The sequence below is a fragment of the Tachysurus vachellii genome, chromosome 2 (assembly GCF_030014155.1).
Source record: "Tachysurus vachellii isolate PV-2020 chromosome 2, HZAU_Pvac_v1, whole genome shotgun sequence".
Lineage (NCBI taxonomy): Eukaryota > Metazoa > Chordata > Actinopteri > Siluriformes > Bagridae > Tachysurus > Tachysurus vachellii.
The window spans coordinates 27,716,437-27,741,113 of record NC_083461.1 but is presented as its reverse complement, the minus strand read 5'-3'; the positions used below and the strand labels follow the sequence as shown (position 1 = coordinate 27,741,113).

At 38.4% G+C, this 24,677-nt stretch overlaps 1 protein-coding gene across 10 annotated transcripts in view; it reads right to left on the bottom strand.

Moving 5' to 3' along the window:
* The window catches only part of LOC132841682 (neurexin-1a-like), a 261,155-nt gene that overhangs the window by 170,886 nt on the left and 65,592 nt on the right, over positions 1-24,677 (bottom strand). For 6 of the 10 annotated variants that reach the window (XM_060864110.1, XM_060864111.1, XM_060864118.1 and 3 more), the window contains 4 exons: positions 19,461-19,762; positions 16,959-16,982; positions 15,717-15,878; positions 8,450-8,891 (listed from right to left, as the gene is read on the bottom strand). In XM_060864110.1, the coding sequence (XP_060720093.1) occupies positions 8,450-8,891; positions 15,717-15,878; positions 16,959-16,982; positions 19,461-19,762 (930 nt within the window). The remainder of the gene's footprint in view (positions 1-8,449; positions 8,892-15,716; positions 15,879-16,958; positions 16,983-19,460; positions 19,763-24,677) is intronic. The other 4 variants (XM_060864113.1, XM_060864116.1, XM_060864117.1 and 1 more) reach the window with 1 other exon arrangement.

Below are 24,677 nucleotides of genomic sequence, written 5' to 3'. Positions count from 1 at the left end.
GAGAACATAAATTAATGAACAGGAAACAAGGGACAATGGAAAATGAAATGATACAAAAGATATTAATTTAAAAATTTAAAAATTTAAATTCTATCTGTCTGTCTGTCTGTCCTATCTACTGTATCATTTTGTTTATTTCTTTAGCAGTGTAACAGTGTAGAAGTGTAGAGTAGAAGAGAACTACAAAGTGGTGTAGTAGTGTAGTGTGTAAGTGTAGTGCAGAAGTGTAGTAGTGTAGTGTGTAAGTGTAGTGCAGAAGTGTAGTAGTGTAGTGTGTAAGTGTAGTGTAGAAGTGTAGTAGTGTAGTGTGTAAGTGTAGTGTAGAAGTGTAGTAGTGTGTAAGTGTAGTGTAGAAGTGTACAATTGTGGTGTAAAATTGTAGAAGTGTAGTGTAGAAGTGTAGTAGTGTAGAGTGTAAGTGTAGTGCAGAAGTGTACAATTGTAAAATTGTAGAAGTGAAGTGTGTAAGCGTAGAGTAGAAGTATAAAGTAGAGGTGTAAAATTGTGGTGTAAAATTGTAGAAGTGTAGAGGTGTAGTGTAGAAGTGTAGTGTAGAAGTTTAGAAGTGTAGAGTAGAAGTGTTGAAGTGTAGTGTGGAGGTGTAGTGAAGTTAAGAGTAGAAGTGTACAATTGTGGTGTAAAATTGTAGAAGTGTAGTAGTGTAGAAGTGTAGTAGTGTAGAAGTGTACAGTCCCTGACAAAAGTCTTGTCGCTTATCTATTTTGTAGAAACACCTGCTATTAACCTGACTTTTAATTAATCAATTGATGTTAGAAATAGCTCATATGAAAAGCTAAAACCCTCCCAAATGATGTTTAATGCACTGAAATAAATGAGTTTCACTGAAAAAAGATTCATCATTTAATCAAGACAGAAAGGTCAAATTTTGGCAAGACAAAAGTTTTGTCGCCTATACAGAAATTGAACAAATTTACTGCAAATACAAAAATATGTTGGCAAATTAAGTAGCGGTGCTGTGAGATCCAAATTTAATATCTTGTATGACTTCCATGAGCTGAAGGACTGCATCCATGCGGTTTGGCAAGGATTCATACAATTTATTGATGAAGTCATCAGGAATAGCAAAGAAAGCAGTCTTTCATAAATATTCTTTGGTTTCGTCTTCCATGCTTCCTCTTTCATCCTACCCCACATATGCTAAATGATGTTCATGTCTGGTGACTGGGCTGGCCAATCATGGAGCATCTTGGAATTATGCGATGGAGCACAACACTGCTACAGAATTTGGCCTCTTTTATGGTTGGGAATATAAGAGGTAGCTAAGATTTCTTGGTATTTTAGACTATTGATGTTGCCTTCCACCCTGCAGATCTCTCGCACACCCCGATACTGGATGTAATCCCAGACCATGATTTTTCCGCCACCAAACTTCACTGTTTTCTGGGTGAATCTCGGATCCATGCGGGCTCCAGTAGGTCTCCTGCAATATTTGCGGCAACTGTGGTGTAATTCAACAGAAGATTCATCTGAAAAATCCACCTTCTGCCACTTTTCCAGCGTCCATCCTTTTAGCAGGCTGTGGGCCTTGGCACATGCCACACGGTTTTTCAATTGTCGTTTGTTTAGTGCTGGCTTCTGGTTACTGATTCGACCATGTAGGCCATTTCGAGACAGAATCCGACAAACTGTTGTAGTTGACACAGGGACTTCAGGTGACCAGGTCTCGTGGAGCTCTGCTGCAATGGAAAATGGGCTGGCCTTGGATTTTTGAGCCAACAAAAGGTCCTCTCGAGCAGTTGTCTTGCGGGGTCTGCCTGACCTGGGCTTGTCCAAAACGTCTCCAGTCTCTTCAAATCTTTTTTTATCCTCTGTACTTGACGCTGAGACACATTGAAGGTGTCTGCCACATCAGCAGTGGATCTGGTCTTCAGCCTCTTGATAATCAAAACTTTAGTCTCAGGGTGACTCTTAGGCATGTTTGCAGAGGTCTAGTTGCAGTTGATGTGAAGGTTTAGTGTACTGGGGTTCTTTTTATACACACCTGAGACCTAATTGATCCATTATTAGTCACAGGTGAAGCTCATATGACAAGGCGACAACACTTATGTCTTTGCAAAAATTGACTCAATGGGCTTTACCAAGCTGTGAATATTAGAATACTTTTTGAAAGTTTCGTTTTGCACTGAAACATTATTATAAAAGCTGTTGGGATTAAAATGAGCCATTTCTTGTAAAAAAAAAATCTTGATTAGAAATATATTTCAGCGGCACTTCAGGTGAATTTGTACAAAGTGACAAGACTTTTGTTAGGGACTGTAGTAGTGTAGAAGTGTAGAAGTGTAGTTTAGAAGTGTAGAGTGATAATTATTAAAATTCTAAACTGCAGAAAGGAATAAATACTATTTAAATAGAATTGGAATCCTTTAAATGATGAAGAACACCAAGCACCGGAAGAAGCACAAAAAGCTTGTACCACATACTGTATAAACATCTGGAGCCAGACCCCTGCTTAGCCTGCCGCTAAACCAGGCCAGAGTGCGCACAGCTGGAGGGACGTGACAGTGTCCGGCTCTTGGCAGGAGCTCCGGTGTACGTAAGCAGTCACGTCCTCCCCAGGCAGCAGCTAACGAGCTCACTCCATCAAGCTCATTACTGAGGAACCTGCTCACGCTCGGGCTCGGGCTCTAAGGGCCCACACGGTGCAGAGGGTGCACATTTCACCTCTCTCATTCTCAAACACACCACCACAAGCAGCTATTCATCTCTGCCACTAGAAACAATCTGCAGTTCCAGCTAGTTTCTGAAAAACCGATAGATAGCAAATCTGTAGTAGAACAGGAGAAATAATGCAGACTGAAATTTAATTTAGTAGAAAAGCAAATAAATAAATAAATAAATAAATAAATAAATAAATAAATAAATAAATAAATAAATAAGGGGCAGGAAGCCAATCAGCATACACAGAACACTGATACACACTGATTACTTTTAGGAGCTTTACCACAACAAATTAAAACTGTAATAATAAATAAGGAATCCTTAATAAAAATATATTACAAATAGAAGAAACATGATTTAATCAAAGGGGAACAACTTTAATCTCACATTAATAAATATTTAAAAATTCAAGGTAGAAAAATATTTATTTTTTTTTTATTTGGAATCATTTTCATGAGCTACAGTAAATATTATGTCTGCTGTTATAGGTCTGTTCATCACATGCTGGGTTTTAAAGCGGAACGTAGTTAGCAAATGTTTTCATGAGAGATGTCATGATCTTAACCTCATAAACCCTGATGAGGTTATATAGTCATGGCAAGCATTTTATATATATATATATATATATATATATATATATATATATATATATATATATATATATATATATATATATAAACATAAAAATGAATAAATAAAGATATATTTAAAATAAATAATAAAATAAAGATAGATATAAGAATATAAACATACAAAAAACTGATGAATGGATTAATTTTTTTTTTTAATTCTTAAAAAAGAATTGAAATTGTTGTTTTAAAAATGTAATTATTAATATATAAAATAGGCAGTAAAAATAGCTAAATATTTTATTTCAGAAATCCATGCTAGCAAGAAAATATTTTTTTTTATTAAAATTCAAATTGTTAACACAATAAACAAATTGTTTTGGCCAAAGAAATGTTTCTCTGTTTTCAGAGTTTTTCTATGTAAAGCCAGTTTTCTGTTCTTTAACTAGGAGCAATGATTGAAGTTTAACGTGTGTGTGTGTGTGTGTGTGTGTGTGTGTAATAAATGAGGTTAGTAACGTCACATGTTGCATATCAGCTATGCTCGATTAGACGTACGACTCAGAAGCCTTCCTGCGGTCTCTTGCTAAGTGAGAGCGCGGCGGTTCTTCTCCTCGCCTGTAACCACATCACACACACACACCAGGCTTGGTGTAACTGGATTTCACTAATACTCTCCGAGTCGAAGCGCCAGACTCGGCTAACCTAGATGCTAAGTAGAGAGATGAAAGTGGATGTTATGTTATGAGCGAGAAGTGAAGCTAGCGCCTGTACCATGGCTTTTATCTCCGGAATCCATGTTACTTTAGATGAGCTTTGTCAGGGTGTTTGTTTTTCCTTCCTCCATCTGCGCCACCGCTCATTTTTATTTTTTTACACATTTCACCCCTCTGTCCATTTCAACATCCCAACATCTTCTGACACGTTTTGTGCCCTCTGCTGATATTGATGGAATTTGTTATCTGTTATAAGCAATTCCTCGTAGCCGCGGGTGAAACGACGCGTCAACTCGATGCCACATCGTCCAGCTCTCAAAGGAAACTGTTTTTGGGCGTTATGGCTGATAATCAAACATATAGTGGTAGCAATACTAGTTTTAGTAGTAGCAGCAATAGTAGTTAAAATGGTAGCAATACTAGTTTTAGTAGTAAAAGACATGTGAGGTTATGCTTCCAAAAACACAAGTAATAAAATGTAAAATAAAAGGCTTTTCATCAGAGAAATATTATTAGTAATACTAATAATGATAGTATTAGGATGAGTACTAGTAGCAGTAATAGAAATATTATTAGCAGTAATAACAGGAGTATTAACATTCTTCTTCTTCTCAGTAGTAGTAGCAACAGTAGCTGTAAAATAATTAGTAGTAAAAGTAGTACAGTAAATGTGTGGTAGTAATATTAGTATTAGTATCAGTAGTAGCAGTGTTAGTAGTTATAGTGGTAGCAATGCTAGTTTTAATAGTAGCAGCAGTAGTAGTTAAAGTTGTAGTAATATATTATATTATATTATATTATATTATATTATATTATATTATATTATATTATATTATATTAGTTTGTGTAATTATTTCCACACCTCCCCAGCTTCAGATGTCAGTCTCTACAAGCTCTGGAGCTCAGCAGCTACTGAGGGGATTCATAAACCCTGTGACATAGACATAAAAATCCCTACACAGCACACACTCTGAGACTCATACACTCCCAGGACAACTGTTTTAATTGTTACTTTCATCTGATGCATTATTAATCAAAAGAGAAAGGTCCCCGAACGAACTTCTCAAGGTTCACACCCAACAAACTAAGACCTGGATAATATCAATATACGCTGAAGTACAGCTGAAGTCAAAGCCTTCGTGGTGAAGTCGGAATGCTCGGCACCCATCTTGGAGACAGTAACAGCTAGTTATACAATACCAGAGTTTTATATACTGTACTCTAATGGGGAGAAAACAAAGAGAAGACCTGAATACGAAGATGTGTCATTCCATGATACGACGTAACACAAAAAAATTAAGAAACTGTGAAAAGACAAGGCAGGAATTTGATGATCATTTACATGAGAAGATACAAGGGATGATATTATTTTTTATTTATTAATAGCGTCAGATTGTTAGATATAAAAATCCCATCTGATTTGATCTACACTGCCTACACATTCTTGGACCTGACACTTTCACTTTAATACTCTGAATTTTCTATGTTTCTTTTCCTTTGGGACTATAATGAGTAAATTATGCAGGTGGCATTCTTCCCAAGCACTCTCGACGTCTCAGATTTGATAAAGCATGATAAATGGAACTATTCATAACATTCAGAGGGACGACGAGGGATGAACATGACAAATCGCCTGTGCTGCGTGTGAGTTCATGCTGTCAGGAGCTTTAGTGCATTATAAAGGGTGGAAGCTATAAAACTGGGTGCGCCTCTGACGCCTGCCTGAGCTGCTTATTGAATTGTTTCGATATTGCCGTTGATGACTTAGAGCGTTTGTCGAGCGCTTCGTGATCCACCTGCCGGCTGTATCCCATCGGGTGTCTACTGAGCCACCGAGTACCGGCGTGGGTGAAGAGCTCACACCCGGGTCACGGATTTGAGGCGAGAGGGGAAAGAAAAAAACAAAACAAAAAAAAAACAGCCGATTGCATTATCCTGCATCTCAGTCGGCACGGTAACAGGCTTGGTCCTCGGAGGAAATCGGCTCTCGTTTCCATAGCAACGCAAGGCAGAGAGAAAGAGAGAGAGAAAGAGAGAGAGAGAAGGAGAAAGAGAGATAAAGAGAAAAGGAGAGGGGAGGGAAAGAAGCCGAACAAAATGGACGAGATGTGGAACGAGATAGGGGGATTGGGAAAACGAGGAGGTGGGAAAAAAAAATAGATTTGGAGTGCGAGGGGATCAGGGATGTCGATCAGAATGCACAGTGCTCGCCTTTAATCGTCTGATACTTGCAGAACCACTGAAATAGAATTTATTAAAGCTTAAGGCGCAATGGAATCTATTAATCTTTAATAAGGCTTCGCCAAGCATTGGGGGCTTCAGGGTTAGGTACTGAAGGACACACTCAGGCTTCAGCATGTGTTTGGACTGGAATTGTTACCTCGGTTTGGACTGGGATTACTCTGATATTCAGGTTTAGAGAACATCAGAGGTGGTATTATACTCGAGAGAGTGCGACAACTCCAATTCTCATTTTGTGAGTGTTTGGAAAAGGATTACGCTGCACTGCTGTGTTTTCGAGGACGATGCTCAAAGGTTGTGTGGAACACGATTTAAACCAACACTCAGATTAAGAAGCCTGGCAAAGCAGTTTATACAAGAACTTTCATTGAATAACAAGCTAGCCATTATCAGACGTTATCAACACTGCATGTTCATCAAAGCTCGGATTCGGTGTCAGTAACTTATATCCATGCTGGGAAAGAGCTGTTGCTCAGAATCAGAAACAACAGCCAGAATTTCATCGATCAGTTAATAAAGTTTTGTGTAAATGTATTTCGTTTGCTAGAGTCTAATAAACTGTAAATTACCAAGCACATTCGACCACTGATTGACATGTAGCCACGCCCACAACACAATCTCCATAAAAGGCATAGCTTATAGAGAGCTGACATTGACCATATGACAACTAAATGATGAAAAAGTTGAAAAATGTTCTATATCTTCCAATAATGCAGCTCAGCCACTGAAGCTACCACAGAATGAATCTTTGGGGAACTGAAATAAATAATGAATTTAAAATCAATGTGTAATCTGCATATAAAATCGCAGTAAATTAATGGATCATTTAAATGTTAATACACTAACTGATTCAAAGGATTAACATATTAAACAATTGTTTGTAATTAACACAGAACAATGAGGCACACCAATTATTAAATATTAATTATTAAACAATTTAAAGAAGAAAAGATGATGTTAATTTTCTGCAAGAAAGGAGTCCAAGAAATGTGATTTGAGGTTCAGAAATTCATCTAATATGAATACAAATTCAGAGTAAAAATTCAATCCTAAAAATGTCCCTGTTAAAAAAACAAACAAACAAAAAAAAAAAAAATGCAAATAACAGTAACAGGAAATGAGCCACAAAAATCAGCTCCGTTATTCATCTCGAGTTTCTACTCCATTATGAAGGACATCAAGCTCATCTGGGCAAAAGTAGCCATTAAAGCTTGTCATTAAAATTGTCCTCCTTCACCTCTCACAAACTCAGACCTCAGACTCATTAGCTTTAAAAACATTCGAGACTAGAAAAGAAGTAGAAGGGAAGAAATTTCTACAAGCATAGCTCCAGTTTTACTGACACTCAGGTCCTCACTCTCCATGTGGCTCCATAGGGGTAATGAAACGACTAATGTGATTTCCCGCTCTTGAGATGGAGTGGAAAACACAAACCGGTTGGTGAGGGTGAATCTAATTTGCAGTGTGACATTGCGAGGCCTTGGCCACAAGCGCATGCTAACAAATTGTTGCTTAGATAAGCAAATCAACATGGATAAGTTGCCAGAGAAGCCAGGGCATGGAGGACGCTCTGTGGGAGAGATCTAGACACGCTTTCAGTGTGATGATCGCTACCCCAGCCATGAGGAAACTCAAAACAAGGAGGTCTTTAGAAGAAGCATTGAGATAAAGCCAGATGTGAGGGACTTGCTCAGGGTCATTAAAGATGAGAAGGTGTCGAGGGACACATGAACTTTAAACTCCTGAGTCTGAAATGAGCTCCACAAAACCTGCCTGAGATCTGGATGGTTAGGCTGATGGCTAAAAGCAGCAGCAGATCTCTTGTGCTTCACATTACACAGATGCTCCATATTTTCCCCAGGAGCATAAAAAGATAACACATAAATGACTCAAATCATGTCGGATTATCAACAGTTTACTTAAATCTCTGTGGCACTTTGTCATCTACAATGATAAAAGGATAATCACTTCAAAAAAAAAAAAAAAGAAAAGAAAGGAAAAAAAAAGAACAAGTAAAGAAGTATAATAAAGACTGGCAGTTACGTCTAAAGAACATTGAGAAAATGAAAGAAGAAAAGGTCATTTTTTTGGGGGGGAAATAGAGAATCCCTGTCATGCTGGAAAATAATCAACAATGTGATAAATAAATGATTATGTCTCTAAGTGCATTATCCCACTTTTACCCCAGTGCCCTTTTATTTAGTTATTTGTTTAACAAGCCTTAAGAAAAGGAAAGTATCTTACCTGATCTTCCATCCCTCTGGAAGTCCACATGGTACCACTCGCCATCGTTCACCTTTTTATTGACCGCTCGTGTTTTGGTGGTGCCTGAGCCCATGTCCAGCAGCAGGTATAAATGACCATCCAGCATCTCAATGGCGAAGAAGTCCACCTTAAGAGTGACCGGAGTCTTTGCCTCCTTGGTCTGCTGCTTTGGCCTCCCGTGGCTGAACAGTAGTAGCCCGTTCGGTTCCGTAGTGCGGAAGTCAAAGGATATGGAGCCGGTTTTCTTAGCGTTCCACTTATGTAACGTGATGAAGGCTTCTGGTGTTTCAAAAGTGATTGGATCAAGAGTGGCTACGTTTTCACACTTGAAGGCCACCACGCCATGGATCTTCATCTTGTGGTCACCCTGCAAAGCCAGCTTGGAAAGCTCCAGCCGTACATCGTTGTTCTTATAAACCACCTTAGAAACCAAACAAAAGTGGCAGGATGAAGGAAAAGCGAGTCAACACTTCTACTAAAAGTCTAAAAGAAAAAAATTGTTCTTTAACAGAAGGTACAAAAGATGTATCCTGACATCAAAGGACGATATAATAAAGGTTTCATCTCATCTCAAAAATTGTACATGCAAAACTTTGTTATGTATTATAACAATGTAAAATACAAGCACACCTTGAGGCATCTTCGATTAATATTGTGGTCTTTTTTTAAGAAGCCTTGTACGGCCATCATAAAATTATATGAGAGTAACTAAATTTTATGCTATACAGTAACATTACCTCCAGAGCCTCTATCTATTTTCTCATCCCTTGGCTTTGTCACAAACTCTCACAAATGTTACAGTAGATTTTCTCACATCTACTTATGAGGGACTTGCTGTCACTCCGCAGTAACTCAAATAGTCTTTGGCATGTCACTTTTGTTCCCTTAAACACACACTTGAGCTTCTGAGACCTCAGCAATCCAGCCACTGGGGTGAAAAGGAGCCAAACACCATTATCCAAAAGCAGCACCTTGGAGCATGTGTGTAACCTTGATGACAACTTGTTGGAGTGTGAGGTGTACACCGTTTAGTCTAACAAGGGCATCGTAGGAACGTGTGTGATGCAAGTCAAGATATAATAAGAACACACAGCTGAGCACACCCCAGGTATGACCCAGATCTCTCCTGAGGGTTCCGATTGAAATGCAGGAAAAAAATATATATATCATGAGATCTAAAAATAAACAGCAGCCAGACTTCAGAGAACATTGAGTATAAAATGTTTTGAAAAGTACTAAACCATCTACATTAATATAGTAGATACTCCAACAGTATGGCCATTGGTTCAAATGGTAATGAGTCATTTCTTCAAGAGCTATACTGAGAGAATACAATTTCAGATATCCTTCTGAGGCATTCTGTCAGTCCTTCAAACAGTCTGTAAGTTTTTCAATGGCTGGCTAGTTTGAAGCAGTAGTCCCAGCGGCACCATTGCACATGACTCATCAATCTAAGAAATATAGGATCTTGAAAAGTGCTGCAAGCTTTTTCAAACTCTGCAGGTGAATACGAACGGGTGATAGAATGAGTGGTGGTTATGTTGTGCCTTTAACCACATAGGAAACCTCCACAGATTCTTTAAAAAAAATAACAAAACTCTGGGTGTTAACAGGATTTAGAGCACATGGTTGCTTATTCAGCAAGGGGATTTGTCCTCAACTCTCAGAGTTAAATGTAATATGCTAAATATAATAAGGAAAAATATCTTTACACTTGTGAAAGACTGAACAACACAGATGGATGAGGTTATATATAAATCCAAATCTGTGTTAAAATTTAATTGTGCAAACAAAATGAGAAGCAAATAAAACTCAAGAAAATGAGCAGAACAGTTCTGGTAATGCCACTAGTTTCGACCCTGGGTCTGATAAATTGATGATTTTTAGGTTACGAGTGTTACTTGGAAATGCAGGTTTGTGTAAAACATCAGATGGAGCTGACATTTTCTTTCCATCTACCCAGATGCTTGTTCAGATCCTCTTTATCTTTCAACTTGCTCACAGTGAGTTGGTCCAGGTTGGTCTTCCAACCCAGGATGCAGATAATGTACCTGACCTGCCTTCAATCTCAAATCCTGTGCTATGTAGACACATGTACTGTGCCTCATGACCTGTGATGCTTTGAGACATAAAGAAGACAAGTACTTTTGTAAGCAACCTGATATAAAAACTTAACCTTGCTGTCTTTATTCTTAAACTTTCTGGGTGAACAGTCTGGTTTCATCTTGGCTGAATCTTCACCTATACCCAATAACAGATCCACCTGACCAGAAAGGTGCGGTAGATGGATGAAGTGACGTAGGCTCTGGCATAACCCTTGAATATTGGTATCTCTACACCAAGGTTGATCTATACTGATAACACGGAAGTCTGTTTCTTAAATAGATACCATAAATCTTCTTTCATCCAACCATTTTCTGTAGCATTTATCCTAAACAGGAACACAGGGAACCTGTAGCCTTTACCAGGGGGACAAGGTGGGGGTCAACCATTCACAAGATACAATCATATCTATCTTTCTACAACCTATTGAAATTGAGGGGGAACTTTAAGCACGGGGAGCACTTGCAAACTCCACACACACACAGGAAGAGATGGAAACTCCCATCTCATGAGATGCAAGGCATACATGCTAACCTCTAATGCTTGCTGCTTGCCTCCAGACATTCCTGATGCTCAACTTCAGCTTGGGGCTCTGTACCTTTGACTGTTTTATAAGGTCCCACATAAAACCCTAAAGATGCTTTAATCATAGTCCTCATTGCAGGACACTTATTCACAATATTCAACACAGTCCAGCTTGTCTTTCTTCTTCTACACATGTCGACATTAGATTTATAATCACACCATTCAGTGTCACCCAGAAGAGGACAGGTTTCTGCTTGCTTCTTTACGTAGGCTCAGAGGTTTGCCTTTTCCAGTGTTGCCTCTGGCTTGCTCATAATCTCATGAACGAAATCTCCATGCATTTCTTTTCTGTAAAGCTGATTTGTCTATGTTTACAATATCTATGGTTAAATGTGCAAGAGAAATTGAATATAATTACAGTTGTTAGTTTTGGTACAAACTACCAAGAAAGACGTCAAGCACACAGAAATTCCAGAAGTTCACTACATGTACTCTTAGATCGCTGAAGACACAGGCAAAGTTACAGCTAATCTGAAATGATGTAGCCTGACACATTAAATGTCTCTATAGAAAATGTCAAAAGGTCAATGCTGTCCTAGCTTATTGCATCAGAGTGGAGACAAGCTGACTTGTCTGAGCTTGTCTCTGAAGTGAACCCTACAGAAATATTAATAGTGTTACACTAAAGATTTTCCCCTTACTGATGAATGATTCATTATTAATTATTAGAATTATGTTACTGCTGATAACTGGGGCTCATTGGAGATTTCTATCACAATTTTCTCCCCAATTTGGCTTTACACCAATTCCCACACATCAGCCATCTTATCCTACGACAGCCACCAACCAGGGAGGGTGGTGGCCAGTGTGTGCTGCCTACCAACACATCTATTTTGAACTGGCAAAGGACAGAGTAACACATTTAGAAGAAAATCGATATCTGCCCTCTTCCACATACAGTACATGAGATACCTGGGGTTGGCTAAGTCACTGTGATTGACATGGGAGTGAAAGTACGCCTGGTTCTCGGCCACGGACGCCGGGGTGAAAGCTTTATCATAGCACCACATGGGAGTCACTGACGTTTTATATCTGTATATGAAATGCAGCTTTAAGCATTTGATTTTTTTTACAGTAAATGGGTTAAATTCCCATTTTTTTTCTGGCATGTTTAATATTCCATCAAAAACAGGGACATGTCCAGTGGGACCGTATTAGCATGAGGCAGAGAAGTGTTCACTGGAGCTAATCTGGAATGGGTACACAAATACAGTACAGGGAGTATATAAACCTAGCTTTATGGCCTCTGCTTGTTATTTATGAACAAGTCCTGATGGGAGACGGGATGGTAAGAGTGTTTGGTTTGAAACTTGGTCTGTGGCGCTTTTCTGACTTGATGACTTTCTGCTGGAAATATATGACTTATTCTCAATTGGTGATATCGAGATTATTTCTATATGGTGCAAAATAGAGTGTGCAAGCAAAGTCAGGAGAGAGAGAGAGAGAAAGAGAGAGAGAGAGAGAGAGTGAGAGAGAGAGAGAGAGAACCAGGTACGATTTTCCATCAGGTCCTCCATTTCAGCCTGACAACCATAAGAAGCCTACAGGGAAAAAACAAATAGCGATTTGAGAAGAACTGCTTGGCACTGGATCCTATCCAGAGGGAGAAAAAAAAGAAACAGGTAGTACACCTGCAATTCTTTAGTCACATCGCCCAAGTGCACTGCAGATACTGCCAATAAAATGCAATCAATATGGGGAGTGGAGACAAAGGACACCTTTTAGAGCCTGGCGAAATTGGACCAAGCTCCAATCCCGGCATTTTCCACCAGGCCAGGAGAGAGTGGCGCTGAGCTCATTTGTCACCAGCTCGAAGAACTGACAACGAAGCTATTACCACAACAACATTTTATCATCAGAACAGAGGAGCCAAGAGTCGGAACAGGGGAATGGCAAGACTCAGGAGCGTGACCACGAGCCCGTGTAATCAATCAGAGGCCAACCGTGTCAAGAACCTGGCTGCAGCTTTACACACCATCAGGCAGCCTGGAAGTTACACACAGCCTTGTGAGGGGCTTTTTGGAGAGTGAAAGGCTTCAGAGGGTCTGATAATGAAGCATCATCAGAGGATTCACACGTCCAATTTATGTGCTTTTTAGGCTCTACACATGATTACACACTTATTTTCAATTCATCTATTTTCACATTTTGTATTCATTCATCCATGTATCTATTTGCTGTAGCACTTATTCTACACAGGGCCACTGGAGGAACCTGAAGTCTATTCCTGGGGACTCTCTGACACATACACACACACATATACATACACATACACGTTTTTATATGATTCATTTTGGCATGGGATTTTTTTTCGACTTCTGATTCCTCCATTTCTAGCTATCTAAATCCTTAAATTTTTCAATCGATGTAATTTTTTACATCGATTTTATTCATTTTTTTAAACATCGTTTTGTTTAACAAGATACATTTTTTCATTCAGCTTTTTAGAGTCATTGTTTATTTTAAGATTTATTCACTGACTGGTGATTTTCTGCACATAAATAACGTTTTATGTGAGTAAAAGTTAGACACATACGTGTCTAACTGAGTTCACGTGTAGGGCATAACCTTAAAATGTAGCTGTTTTCACGTACGAACCACATAATCATGTGGAAACGTGATCGTGTGTGCGATGTATCTGTTTCCTGTCAAAAGGAAAGTAATATGAGAACGGAGTTGATGGCAAGGTGTTAATGAGGTGTTCTCAATCACTTTGCTCTCGCTCATTGTTTGATTAAAGCAGCCGCCTCTGTAAACCAGGCACGAGTAATTGCTTGCTGTGCTAACGACTCGGGTTGATAAACACGCTCCTTCATCTTCAATTACCTCATTTGGTGCGATGTTAATTTGGAGCAAAGTTAAAACATTGGTGGACGGTGTAGCGAAACCCTCTCGACTCTTTATAGATGCTCGGCAAGTGATTGAAAAACAGGAGCAATTTGGCTTGAGATGAATCTTGACCTCTTTCGTGTCCCTCCGAGGCTAACTCGCGAACGCTTGACGCGAATGGCTGTCACTGAGATGTTATAAAGTTAACGGTGATAGCGTATGAGAATATTTGCTCTACAGAGGCACTAATATTTCCACATTGTGTTTAAAATGTCGTTGTTTAAAAGCAGGGCTCTTTCTCTTTTAATGAGCTGAGCTCTCTAATGAGCTTGAGAAGGAGAGCAGAGCAGCCATGTGCTAAAGAACCCAAGTGCTAGTTATGGAAAAGTCCCCATAGGACTTTCTTCAAGGTTCAGTGAGGACAGATTCGTCGGCTGGAGGTGGGGAGGGGAGGCTGTAATCTAGGACAGCTGTAAAGATGCAGCAAGAAAGAAAGGAAAAAAATAACCGAGCTCCACTGGCGAGTAGAAATTGAACTTTCGGATATTAAGAGATAAATGACGAGAGGAGTACCGAAGCGCTTTTTAGAAAGTCTACCACACTGCAAAATGGCTTTTGATGTCCAAAAAACCCATTAAAAAGGTGATGGAAAATTTAAAATACATGTAGAATGATTGGAATAACATAAAGTTGTGAAGAATGATGAAGCCAGTTTACTCCGTGACCTACACTTGAACTTGGACTTTCTAATTGACGTGAGTTTCTTTAAGCACTGGGTCCTATAGTGTAAACTAATAAGGTTTTGCTCTTCTGTAGTCTGTTTTTAAACACACTCAGTTCCTAACTTCATAATTAAATTCTCTGTATCTGTATTCAGATTTAAGCCCATAAAGGGGGGTGTGGTCTAAACTCTAAGGTTCTGACAGTTTCATCCTTCCATTGTCTTCCATCACTCGAGTTTAGAAACGGTTTCAACTAGCGATGTTCGCGGATCTGTTTATATAATCCCGCCCACACAGGTAGCATTTTTGTTTGTGATGTTTAGTTAATAATTTCTCAAAACATTTTTAAAAAAATTCACAAATTAGCAATTAAATTTAAACCCGGCCTTCCAGACAAGGCTGTTACTAAGGAAGGAAGAATGATCTTGAAAGCTGTAGGTTCTTAATATCTTGATTTGTCACACAAGCTGTAGATTGGTTGTGAACTTTATTGGTAAGCTTTCTAAACAAACAAACAAACAAACAAACAAACAAACAAACAGGCATGCAAGATATATAGCATCTGTGTTTGTTTAGCATCTGTTGATGAACATGATCTTTGCAGGAATCTAGGACTTGGAATCTCGAGCAGCTTTCCCTTTGCTATTACTGTACACTTTATTTGCTATTTATACACTTTTATTGTTTTTTTATTTTTATTTAATTGCTACAACAGATGTTAGCTCAACACATTACTCACTTAATGTCTCAAGACACCATAGCAAGGTTCGAAAGTAAAATAATAAAATTTTTCATACAAATTATGAAAATCAAATCGTTTAAATATCAAAAAGTGTTTTCAAGAAAAACAAAATAAAAAAAGAGGAATTCACTGGATGCAGGTTGGAAAGTAGCCTATTTGTTGCTATAAGTGGTTTGTTCTGCAAGTACAATTTCTGCTAAATAAATTCTTTAGAATTAAAAAAAAGTCAATTGGCAGCGAATTCAGCAAGAATCGAGATGTTTACCTCCTTCAAGCAACCCATGAAGTTGTTGCTAACAGGAGAACCGGGCAGGTCGGCCGTGCTAGGGCTTCCTCCCACATAGAAGAAGTCATCCGATCCTAGCATGGTGTAGTCCTCCTGCGTGTATCCCGTAGTGGTAAGAATTCCATCCACGGATATCGTAACCTAGACAAACAAAGCACAGGAAAAGGACACGCTATACTCTTGTTAAACTTTTGTGGTGCTCCGGATTGACCGCTCATTCTAACGACCGTAATTCTCTAGCTTTAAATTTCTGCTGATTTTTTAAATCCCATTTTCATGTCTTTCTTAGTTAATGAAGCATTTCAACCTTTGTAGTTTAAAACAATTTCTTTAAAAAGTTCTAGTTTCTACTTAAGGGTGTAAACCGATTGCCCAATGTGGCGTTAGTGTTTGTGTTAGTATTTTAACATAAAAGTCATTTTGCAGACACAAAAATGGTGTTAGTACATGTTCTGGTAACTAGGTGCCAGTTTTTAGTTTGATTAGTCGTTTTAGTTTTGTATTCCAAAAACTTGAAATGAAAAATAAAGAACATTTCATCTCAGGGTTAGATGCAAGAAGCCAAGTGAAACACAACCACTGCTGGTTTTAGCCACACAAAATGAAGCAGAGACAAAACTCCTCATGTTGATTTGCTTTGGTAAGCACATGCACGCAATGTAAATGGAATGAAGCTACGCTCAGATGCCACACGTTTCATGCTACGTGAAGGCAGAGCCGGGTGGGCAGGAGCACAGGAGGAGTTTTAGGACAGCAGTGAAGATACAAAGAAAAAGCAGCAGGATTGAGAAGATAGTGAAAGTGCTGGGAAAGCATGCCATGCTGAGGTCATGGGGTCACAACTGGCCAAGCCACAGAGCACCAGCCAGCAGATGGTCCTCCACTGCTGTGAACCGCTGCTGGATGCAAAAGGCACAAGGTGAAGGCCCTGAAAGGCACAGAACTGGATAAGAGGTGAAATAAAGGAAGGAGAAAACCAACCAACCAACCAACCAACCAACCAACAGACCAACCAATCAACTATAAGCAACCGATGGAGAGAATGTGGAGGGAAAAAAAGGGAGTTGGAGGAAAATAAGTAAGCGGAGAAGTACCAACCGCAAGTTCCCTTTATTTTGGGTTTTATGACGTCTACAGTAAAAAGAAAGAAAAGAAACACACGGCAAACCCAAACTAAGAAACAATTAGAATGATATCTACCGAACAATGTAGTTTGTTTACCATAGCGTGTCCAATGCCTGAATGCTTTGTGGAAAAGGGGGGAGAAAGGAAATTAAAACTGTGAACAGAACAACGACTGTTACTCAAAAAAGATATGATGACTTCTACCAATGTTAGTACACTCTCAGAGAAAAGAAAGATCGGTTAGTAAAATGACACATTCCATGTGGATGACGTTAGTTTCCCACAGCATGTTAGTACCACAAAAGAAAAAAAACGGGCAAACAAGTTTTACGAAGAAAAATAAAGCGTAACTTCAAGCTGGTGTTCGAATTAAAGCTGATTTGTATCTCCATGTATCTATGTGCACAGCTGATAGTCTGAATGTATTTTCTTTATGTTCTCTTGATATCACACATAAGAGAGAAGGCCTGAAGCACATCAGTCGACCCTCTTTGATGAAAATCCGCTTTGTAATCTGACTCAAATGCCTTTTTTAAGCCTGTTTGGGCTGATCAGCATCTGATGTGCCCGGATTCGTGGCCTTGAGACCTGATGGCTCCTGTGCCTTCCTCTTTAGGTCGTAGCAATGAAGAAGATCCTTACACAGAAATGAGAGAGGAATGATCTGTTCCCTGACTATGCATGCATTTATAATCATTAAAATGTGCTGGATTCAGAAGTTAAAACTAAGTAATTCGAGATTTGAGCAAGGGCATACTCTGGCTAGACTCTGCACTCTAGCACTTTCCTTTAAAATACCCATCTCATAAAGTCAGTATTTTACAAATCCTTAACAAATTAGTCAATATACAGTTTTAAAGTGTTTGATTTGTCTTGCCAACTGTAGACATTACAACAAATGGTCTCACGATCACATGGTTCAATGTAGAAACCTTAGTAGGATAGCTTAAGCTTCTAAGGAATCCTTCCAATATGCATTTTCCCCTTAAAAGTCCAAATTTTCTAGCTAAGCATTAAAATAATTCAATACATCTAGAACTTCTTATAAAGTCATTGGTTTGTCTAAATTTGGGAACAAGGATTCTCCATATCATACATGTCAAAGTAGAAATCTTTCAGGAAGCCAGGCATAACTATCCGATCCAAAGAACTCTTGAAGAACCTGTTTTTTCCCGTCTAAAACATTACAATAATTCAACTGCAAAGGTTCTTTGGTTTGATCATCTGTGAAAACTGTATGATAAACCATACAGTAGTTAAAATGAAACTATCCAAATCCTTGAACCCTTCAACAAAGGGTCTTGAAATTAAAGTCTAAATTATCATCAAATAACCCATAATGTGTTCTTTTTCTTTTGTCATTTGTTAACAAATATACATAGAATCCTAAAACAAGGGGATCTCCACCAGAGGTAGCATTGATAAGCTTTTTTTTTTCTTCTAAATATTCACATCAAAAGTACTTTCGGGAGGAAAAGGAACAAATCTGGAACCATATATGGATTATTGGGAATGTCTTTCAATTGGAACTGCATGTAGTTTACAAAAGGGTCTCCCTATCTGTGAGGGCTCTGGGGGCCCATTTAGGGAGCTAGAGGTAACTAAAATACCCAAAACTGCCTTGGGTTTACTCTTAAAGGGATCTGAAGCCACAGCAAATGGTAGGTAGCACCCATCAACAAAGGCTCTGAGGGTTCTGAGTAGAAATTGATATCAAATAGTGTATTAGGTCAAATCTAATAAACACGATCTGTTTCGTTTTTTGATGCTTTTGAATCTCAGCACCTGTCTTAGCACGTCTTCTAAAATGTCAACTGTCTCGAGGACTAGGTTAAAAGAACCATTTTTAGTGTCCTATATATTCATTCTTGGTTCTTTATAAAATCATTCAGACCATGATTTGTGCTCAGCTTTAAATATCTTTCTATATAATTTTAACGTTATAGAGGAATTCATTAAGTTTGGGACACCAGAAAAAATAATTAAAATCCATTAGGAAAAATGATCTCTATAAAATTGATATGGTTCTTCTCTAAGTCCCCTAATCAAACCCATATGGTTCTTCAGACAGTCCACAGTCTGCTCTCCTCACCTCCTAAAATGACATTACAAACTTTTGAGGGTTTTTTGGTTGTTTGTTTGGGGAACATCATACAGCAGTAACCTCTGGATTAATTTGAAGTGCTTCATGGGTCTTGGTTTGTTGGTCATCTAGGTGATAGATACGGTTCTTCAAAGTGACATCCTAGAAGAATCTTTTTTACAACTTCTGGAAAATTAATATGTGGGCAAAACTGGTCAAAGTGCCAAAGTTAAAAATGTTGTTTAGGAAGCTGAAAAACAACCCATCCAGTCTGTTATAGCAACACTTCAATCCTGGTTCCTCCTTCTCTACAGAACCTGTGCTGTTTTTGACTTATGTTCTCAGAGGTATCCCCTGCTCAAATTTGCTTAAGTTCTAATACTTAGTCATTTGAATTTAGATAGAAATGTATAATTCTCTATAATTTATTATAACAAAGGCTGAGGATTTGGAAAGAAAAACAAAAATGTCACTGGTTTAAAGGTCTGGTTAGCTAGAACCCCCTGCACTGTTACCTGACGAAGATTCCTTGTTACTTTGACATCATGCCAATCATTGTCATTAAACTTTCCATTGACTGGCTCCACCAGGGCTTCAAAGGCCCCAGACCCCAAATTAATGACCAGCGAAACCGCCCCGTTTTTCAGCGCCAGGTTGACGTAGTCGGCCGATTTGCCCGTGTGCAGCATCAGTCCGTTCCTCTGCAGGGTTTTGAATGAGAGTGTGATCTCGTCGCTGCTGCTCTGTATCGGGTTCTGCGACAGGTCGTAGCAGAAGTATTCGGAACCTTTGAAGGTCGCCACATATTCTTCTTTCCCTGAAAAACAAATAGAGAGGAAAAAACATCAGAGAGAGAAAGGTGTTAACAGGAAGTGTTCCACGAGGAAGAATAAAATCTGGATCATCGGTTGGCGTTTTCAATGAACAGTGAAGGAAGAAGTGATCGCAAAGACACGGACTTGACGATAACTTGTGCGGAACGTTAACAACCTGTTATGACATAACGATAATGTTGTGTAGTTGCTCCATGATTTAGCATAAGCACACAATGCTGAGTTATCAAGTCATAAATACATCTAAAGAACAAGTAGCAAATTTCAGAAACACGGTTCAGAGAAAAACTGAAGAACCTGCAGTGTTTTATTCCTCCTACACCACAGCAGATGTATCAATGAACAACTTTCCTTTCATCCATTTACTTCTGTGTAATGTGTAATTGTGTGATCGCACAACCATATCCACAAACCAAGCATTACACGTCACATATACACATGTTTTTATTTTATTTCTTTTGCTGTATACTGCATTTTGTTTTGGTTCTTTTCAGGACTGGAACGTTCAAGACATCATTCTAGTGTCCAACCACTTTTTTGGTATCTATTCAAACACACACACACACACACACACACACAAACACACAGAGAGTGGCTACAACTTCTCTCCAAATCCTGTCGGCTGCTTTTTTTTTTTTTTTGTTTATTTCTTATATTTCCCTGAGTGTACCATTAGGAACTGAACAGAAAACAGATAAATAAGGTTAACTCCCATTGACCTGCGTGTTTATCTGTCATTCTCTCCGCACCAGACATCACTGTGAATGACCCGCTGCATGACGGGGTCACAGGCTCCATCTCCGGAATTAAAAATCACAAATCCTGCCTTCTCTGAGTCCTACAGCACCAACTTCCTGTCACTGATCTATATCACTAAAGAACAGACCAAACCTACCGCTGATGTCATGGAAATATACAACGAAGGAGGAAATCTTTGTCCTATTCTTTTATTTATTTATTTATTTATTGTTCCTGTTTGGCAAAGTAAGTAAAAGAAAGAAAGAAAGAAAGAAAGAAAGAAAGAAAGAAAGAAAGAAAGAAAGAAAAGATTCCCCAAAGCAACGTTCCAGCAATCTGTACTCAAAATAAATAAATAAATAAATAAATAAATAAATAAATAAATAAATAAAAGCACTAGCATGAAAACAGCTTGAAATACACAACTGATAATATAAACAAATATCCAATTAAATATATAAATTTAAACATTTTTAATATTTAGAAGTGTTTAACAGCCGTACTATTTATTAAAACTGTTGCGCAATACTGTCATGGAAAGGATCCGCTTCCTCGTATCATGTGCTTGGTTAAAAATGTTCTGGCCCTTAAATAAGCCCCGCCCCTTCTGCAGTTCTTTTCACATGCAGCAGATGGCAGAAAAAAAATATAAACACTGCTACTTTAAAAATGATTTCCATCTGCTCTTGGCTCTTGTTGGGGACTAAGAAGTAGGTTGGGGTGTGTGTGTGTGTGTGTCTGTGTGTGTGTGTGGGCGTGGGTGTAAATGCTAATTTTAACTCTGACTATTTCAAGTTGTTCCTCTCTTCTCCCTGTTGACTATTATTAATTTGAGAGCAACACACACACACACACACACACACACACACACACACACACACACACACACACACACACACACATCTCTGTAAGAATGCAGCTAGGCTAAAAGCCAAATCCAGAAATAGGTAGAAAGGTGTGCACTGAGACGCTGCTTCTTGTTTTCACTCATGAGTCTGTTTTAGCGAAGGCTGCAGCACAACACCAGTCGAGTAATCTCTCTTTATTAAAGGGCAGAGATGTCACTCATTCCTTGAACTCCCCGCCTGGAAACATTTCCAAGGTTAGTGCCTTGCATCCAATAGCCTTTATAGAATAAAATCCAAAATAAGATTACTTTAAAATGGCAACTGTACTGGAGCATAGCGTTTCCCATTCGCTCCTGACATTAGCACCGGATTATCTGATATGTTAAGCTTAAAAATTAAAAATAAATCACTGAACAATAATAATAAAAAATTGCCACACACATGATCTAAAGACGTCACTTCTAAAAAAGTTCATTATCTTCTGCCAAGCGAAACCTTATTTTATCACAGTGATAGATACGCAGCTCTATCTGCTAACAGCTGCGTGGCATTTCATTATGAATGGTTGAGTTGAATTTTTTAATCTGCTGTCAGAAAAACACACGTATCGAGTGAGAAGAGCGTGAGCGAAGTCTGCGAGTGAAGGACGATGACAAGGACGCAGCATGACAGCTCGTCCTCGATGTGTGAAGATTACAGTAAAACTCCTCCTGTGTTCAAGAGAACGCCAACAACATGGAAGGAAAAGGATCAACGCAAAAGAGGGAATAATCATATAATGATAAAATTCATCACGATTGTAATGTCTCTGGAACATCTCTTATGGTCTGGAACATCTCTGATGGTCTGGAACATCTCTCAAGGTCTGGAACATCTATGGTCTTCAACACCTCTCATGGTCTGGAACATCTCTCATGGTCTGGAAAATCTCTCATGGTCTGGAACATCTCTAATGATCTTCAACATCTCTGATGGTCTGGAACATCTCTCAAGGTCTGGAACGTCTCTCAAGGTCTGGAACATCTCTCATGGTCTGGAACATCTCTCATGGTCTGGAGCATCTCTCAAGGTCTGGAACATCTCTCATGGTCTTCAACATCTCTGATGGTCTGGAACATCTCTCAAGGTCTGGAATATCTCTCAAGGTCTGGAACATCTCTCAAGGTCTGGAACATCTCTCATGGTCTGGAAAATCTCTCATGGTCTGGAACATCTCTAATGATCTTCAACATGTCTCATGGTCTGGAACATGTCTCATGGTCTCTCACTGTCACCTGATTGGTCAAGTGTGAGGTGAATCAGGAGGCGGAGCTTTTTGTCAGTGTGATGTAATTTCAAGGAGAACAGAAGTTTCTGAAATACTCAAACCAGCTGATACCAACAATGTCACAGTTAAAGAGTTTATCTTTATTCTCACATTTAAGCTCTTCATCTGAATCTGTGTGATTTTATGGATTATGCTGCAACATGATTGGTTGATTAAATAACGGCAGGAGAAAGTGTATGTACAGGTGCTTTTTATAAATAGGTTAGAATTAAGACTATGCATGTGTGTATATGAATTTGTGTGTGTATGTGTCTGTGTGTGTGTGTGTGTGCATGTGTCAGTGTATGTGTGTATGTGTCAGTGTCAATGTATGTGTGTGCGCGTTCTTGTGCCTGTGCGTGTGTGTGTGCATGTGTGTGTGTGTGTGTTTGTGTACAGGTCTATAAATTCCCCTGACATATTTCTTTTACAGCAGTCACATTCACAGAGACTTACACAACACGCAGCTCGGTTGCAGACGGTGCTGAAGGTGTTTGCTGCGTTATATTTTGCTCTGAACAAACACGGTGCACTTTATCATCGTGGCAGGGAGCAAAAATTCTGTCCTTAATTACAGATGTGATGGAGCACATGTAGAGGAGCTTACAGCAGGCGTGCGATTTAAAGAAGCTCTGCTTATTCAATTCCTTATTTTTCATCTGCTCTCTTTTAAAATCTCCCCAAATCATCAGGACTGTTTATTTTGTGCCGTCGACGCTGATGCTGATGCCAAGGCTGCAAATGTTTTGTGCTTTGATTTTATTTCTTCTTAATTTTGATTTATCTGGTGATTCTTTTTTGTGGAAAGTCGACTGAGGCAGGCGAAGTTCAGGAGGAGTTCAGAGTGACTTCACAAAGGCAGGAGTGTCTTTGAGCTCAGAGCTTCTCCCTGGAAGACCTCCTCTAAGGCGTACTAGTTAAAACAACTCTTTAAATATTCACACGCTTCTCCTTTCACCTCGCTCTGTTTACCCCGTGCCGCTCCCTGTGCCGCTCCCTGCGCCCCTCCACATGATTGGCACACCATTAAAGTGATAGTGAGGTGATGTCAAATCCTGAGTCATGACATAGACTCCGTTTACCTCGAGAGCTGAAGGCTTTAAACACTGGGTATTTGTGCAGCACAGAAGGGAAGCGTTTAAAATTTTTTAGAATATTTAAAAAGTCTCTATATGGGCATCTGAAATAATAATAATAATAATAATAATAATAATAATAATAATAATAATAATAATAATCTTCCATACAAACTGATTGGTTCTCCTTACTTTAAATACAAATATATTTGTTTATTGTTTTTATTTGTATTTATTTATTTATTTATTTATTTCTTTACTTTTTACAGGTAATTTTTTTACTTATTGTTTTCTCTTTTCTTATTATTTATAATAATAATAACTTTTTTTTATATTTATAATAACAATCATCTTTTTGTCTTTAGTTCTTCTCCTTTATTTAATAATATATATTTTTTCTTTTTTAAAACTTTTTTATAGCTTTTTTATTCTTGATGTATGATGTTTGTATTCATTTATGGATTTATTTTGTTTTTGTGTTCATGTTTTGTTCTTATTTATTCATATATCTATTTATTTATTTATTTTTTTGTCTGTTTTTTTGGAGTTTATTTTTGCCTTTTACTATTCTACAATATATTTATTTATTTTTTTTATTTATTTATTTATTTATTTTCATTTATTTTAAATGAAACTGAATAACTTTGTTTTAAACTGTGATGAACCTTTATAGAATTAGAGTCTGTTTGAACCCTTTTATTTATTACATCTCATTTATATTTTGTATTCAGACTAACAGCTGGAATATTCAGCAACATTTTTGGAGCAGATTGAAAAACTTCTTCTTTTAGTGTCTAATGGACTCTAGAGCTCTAATAAATCTGCATGCAGTGTGTTTTATCATTCTTTATCATTTCTTACTACTTTAAAGCATTAATCTGTTCCACTTCCCTGGTAGCTTCAGGTTGTGGTTCTGACTCCAGGTGCGAAT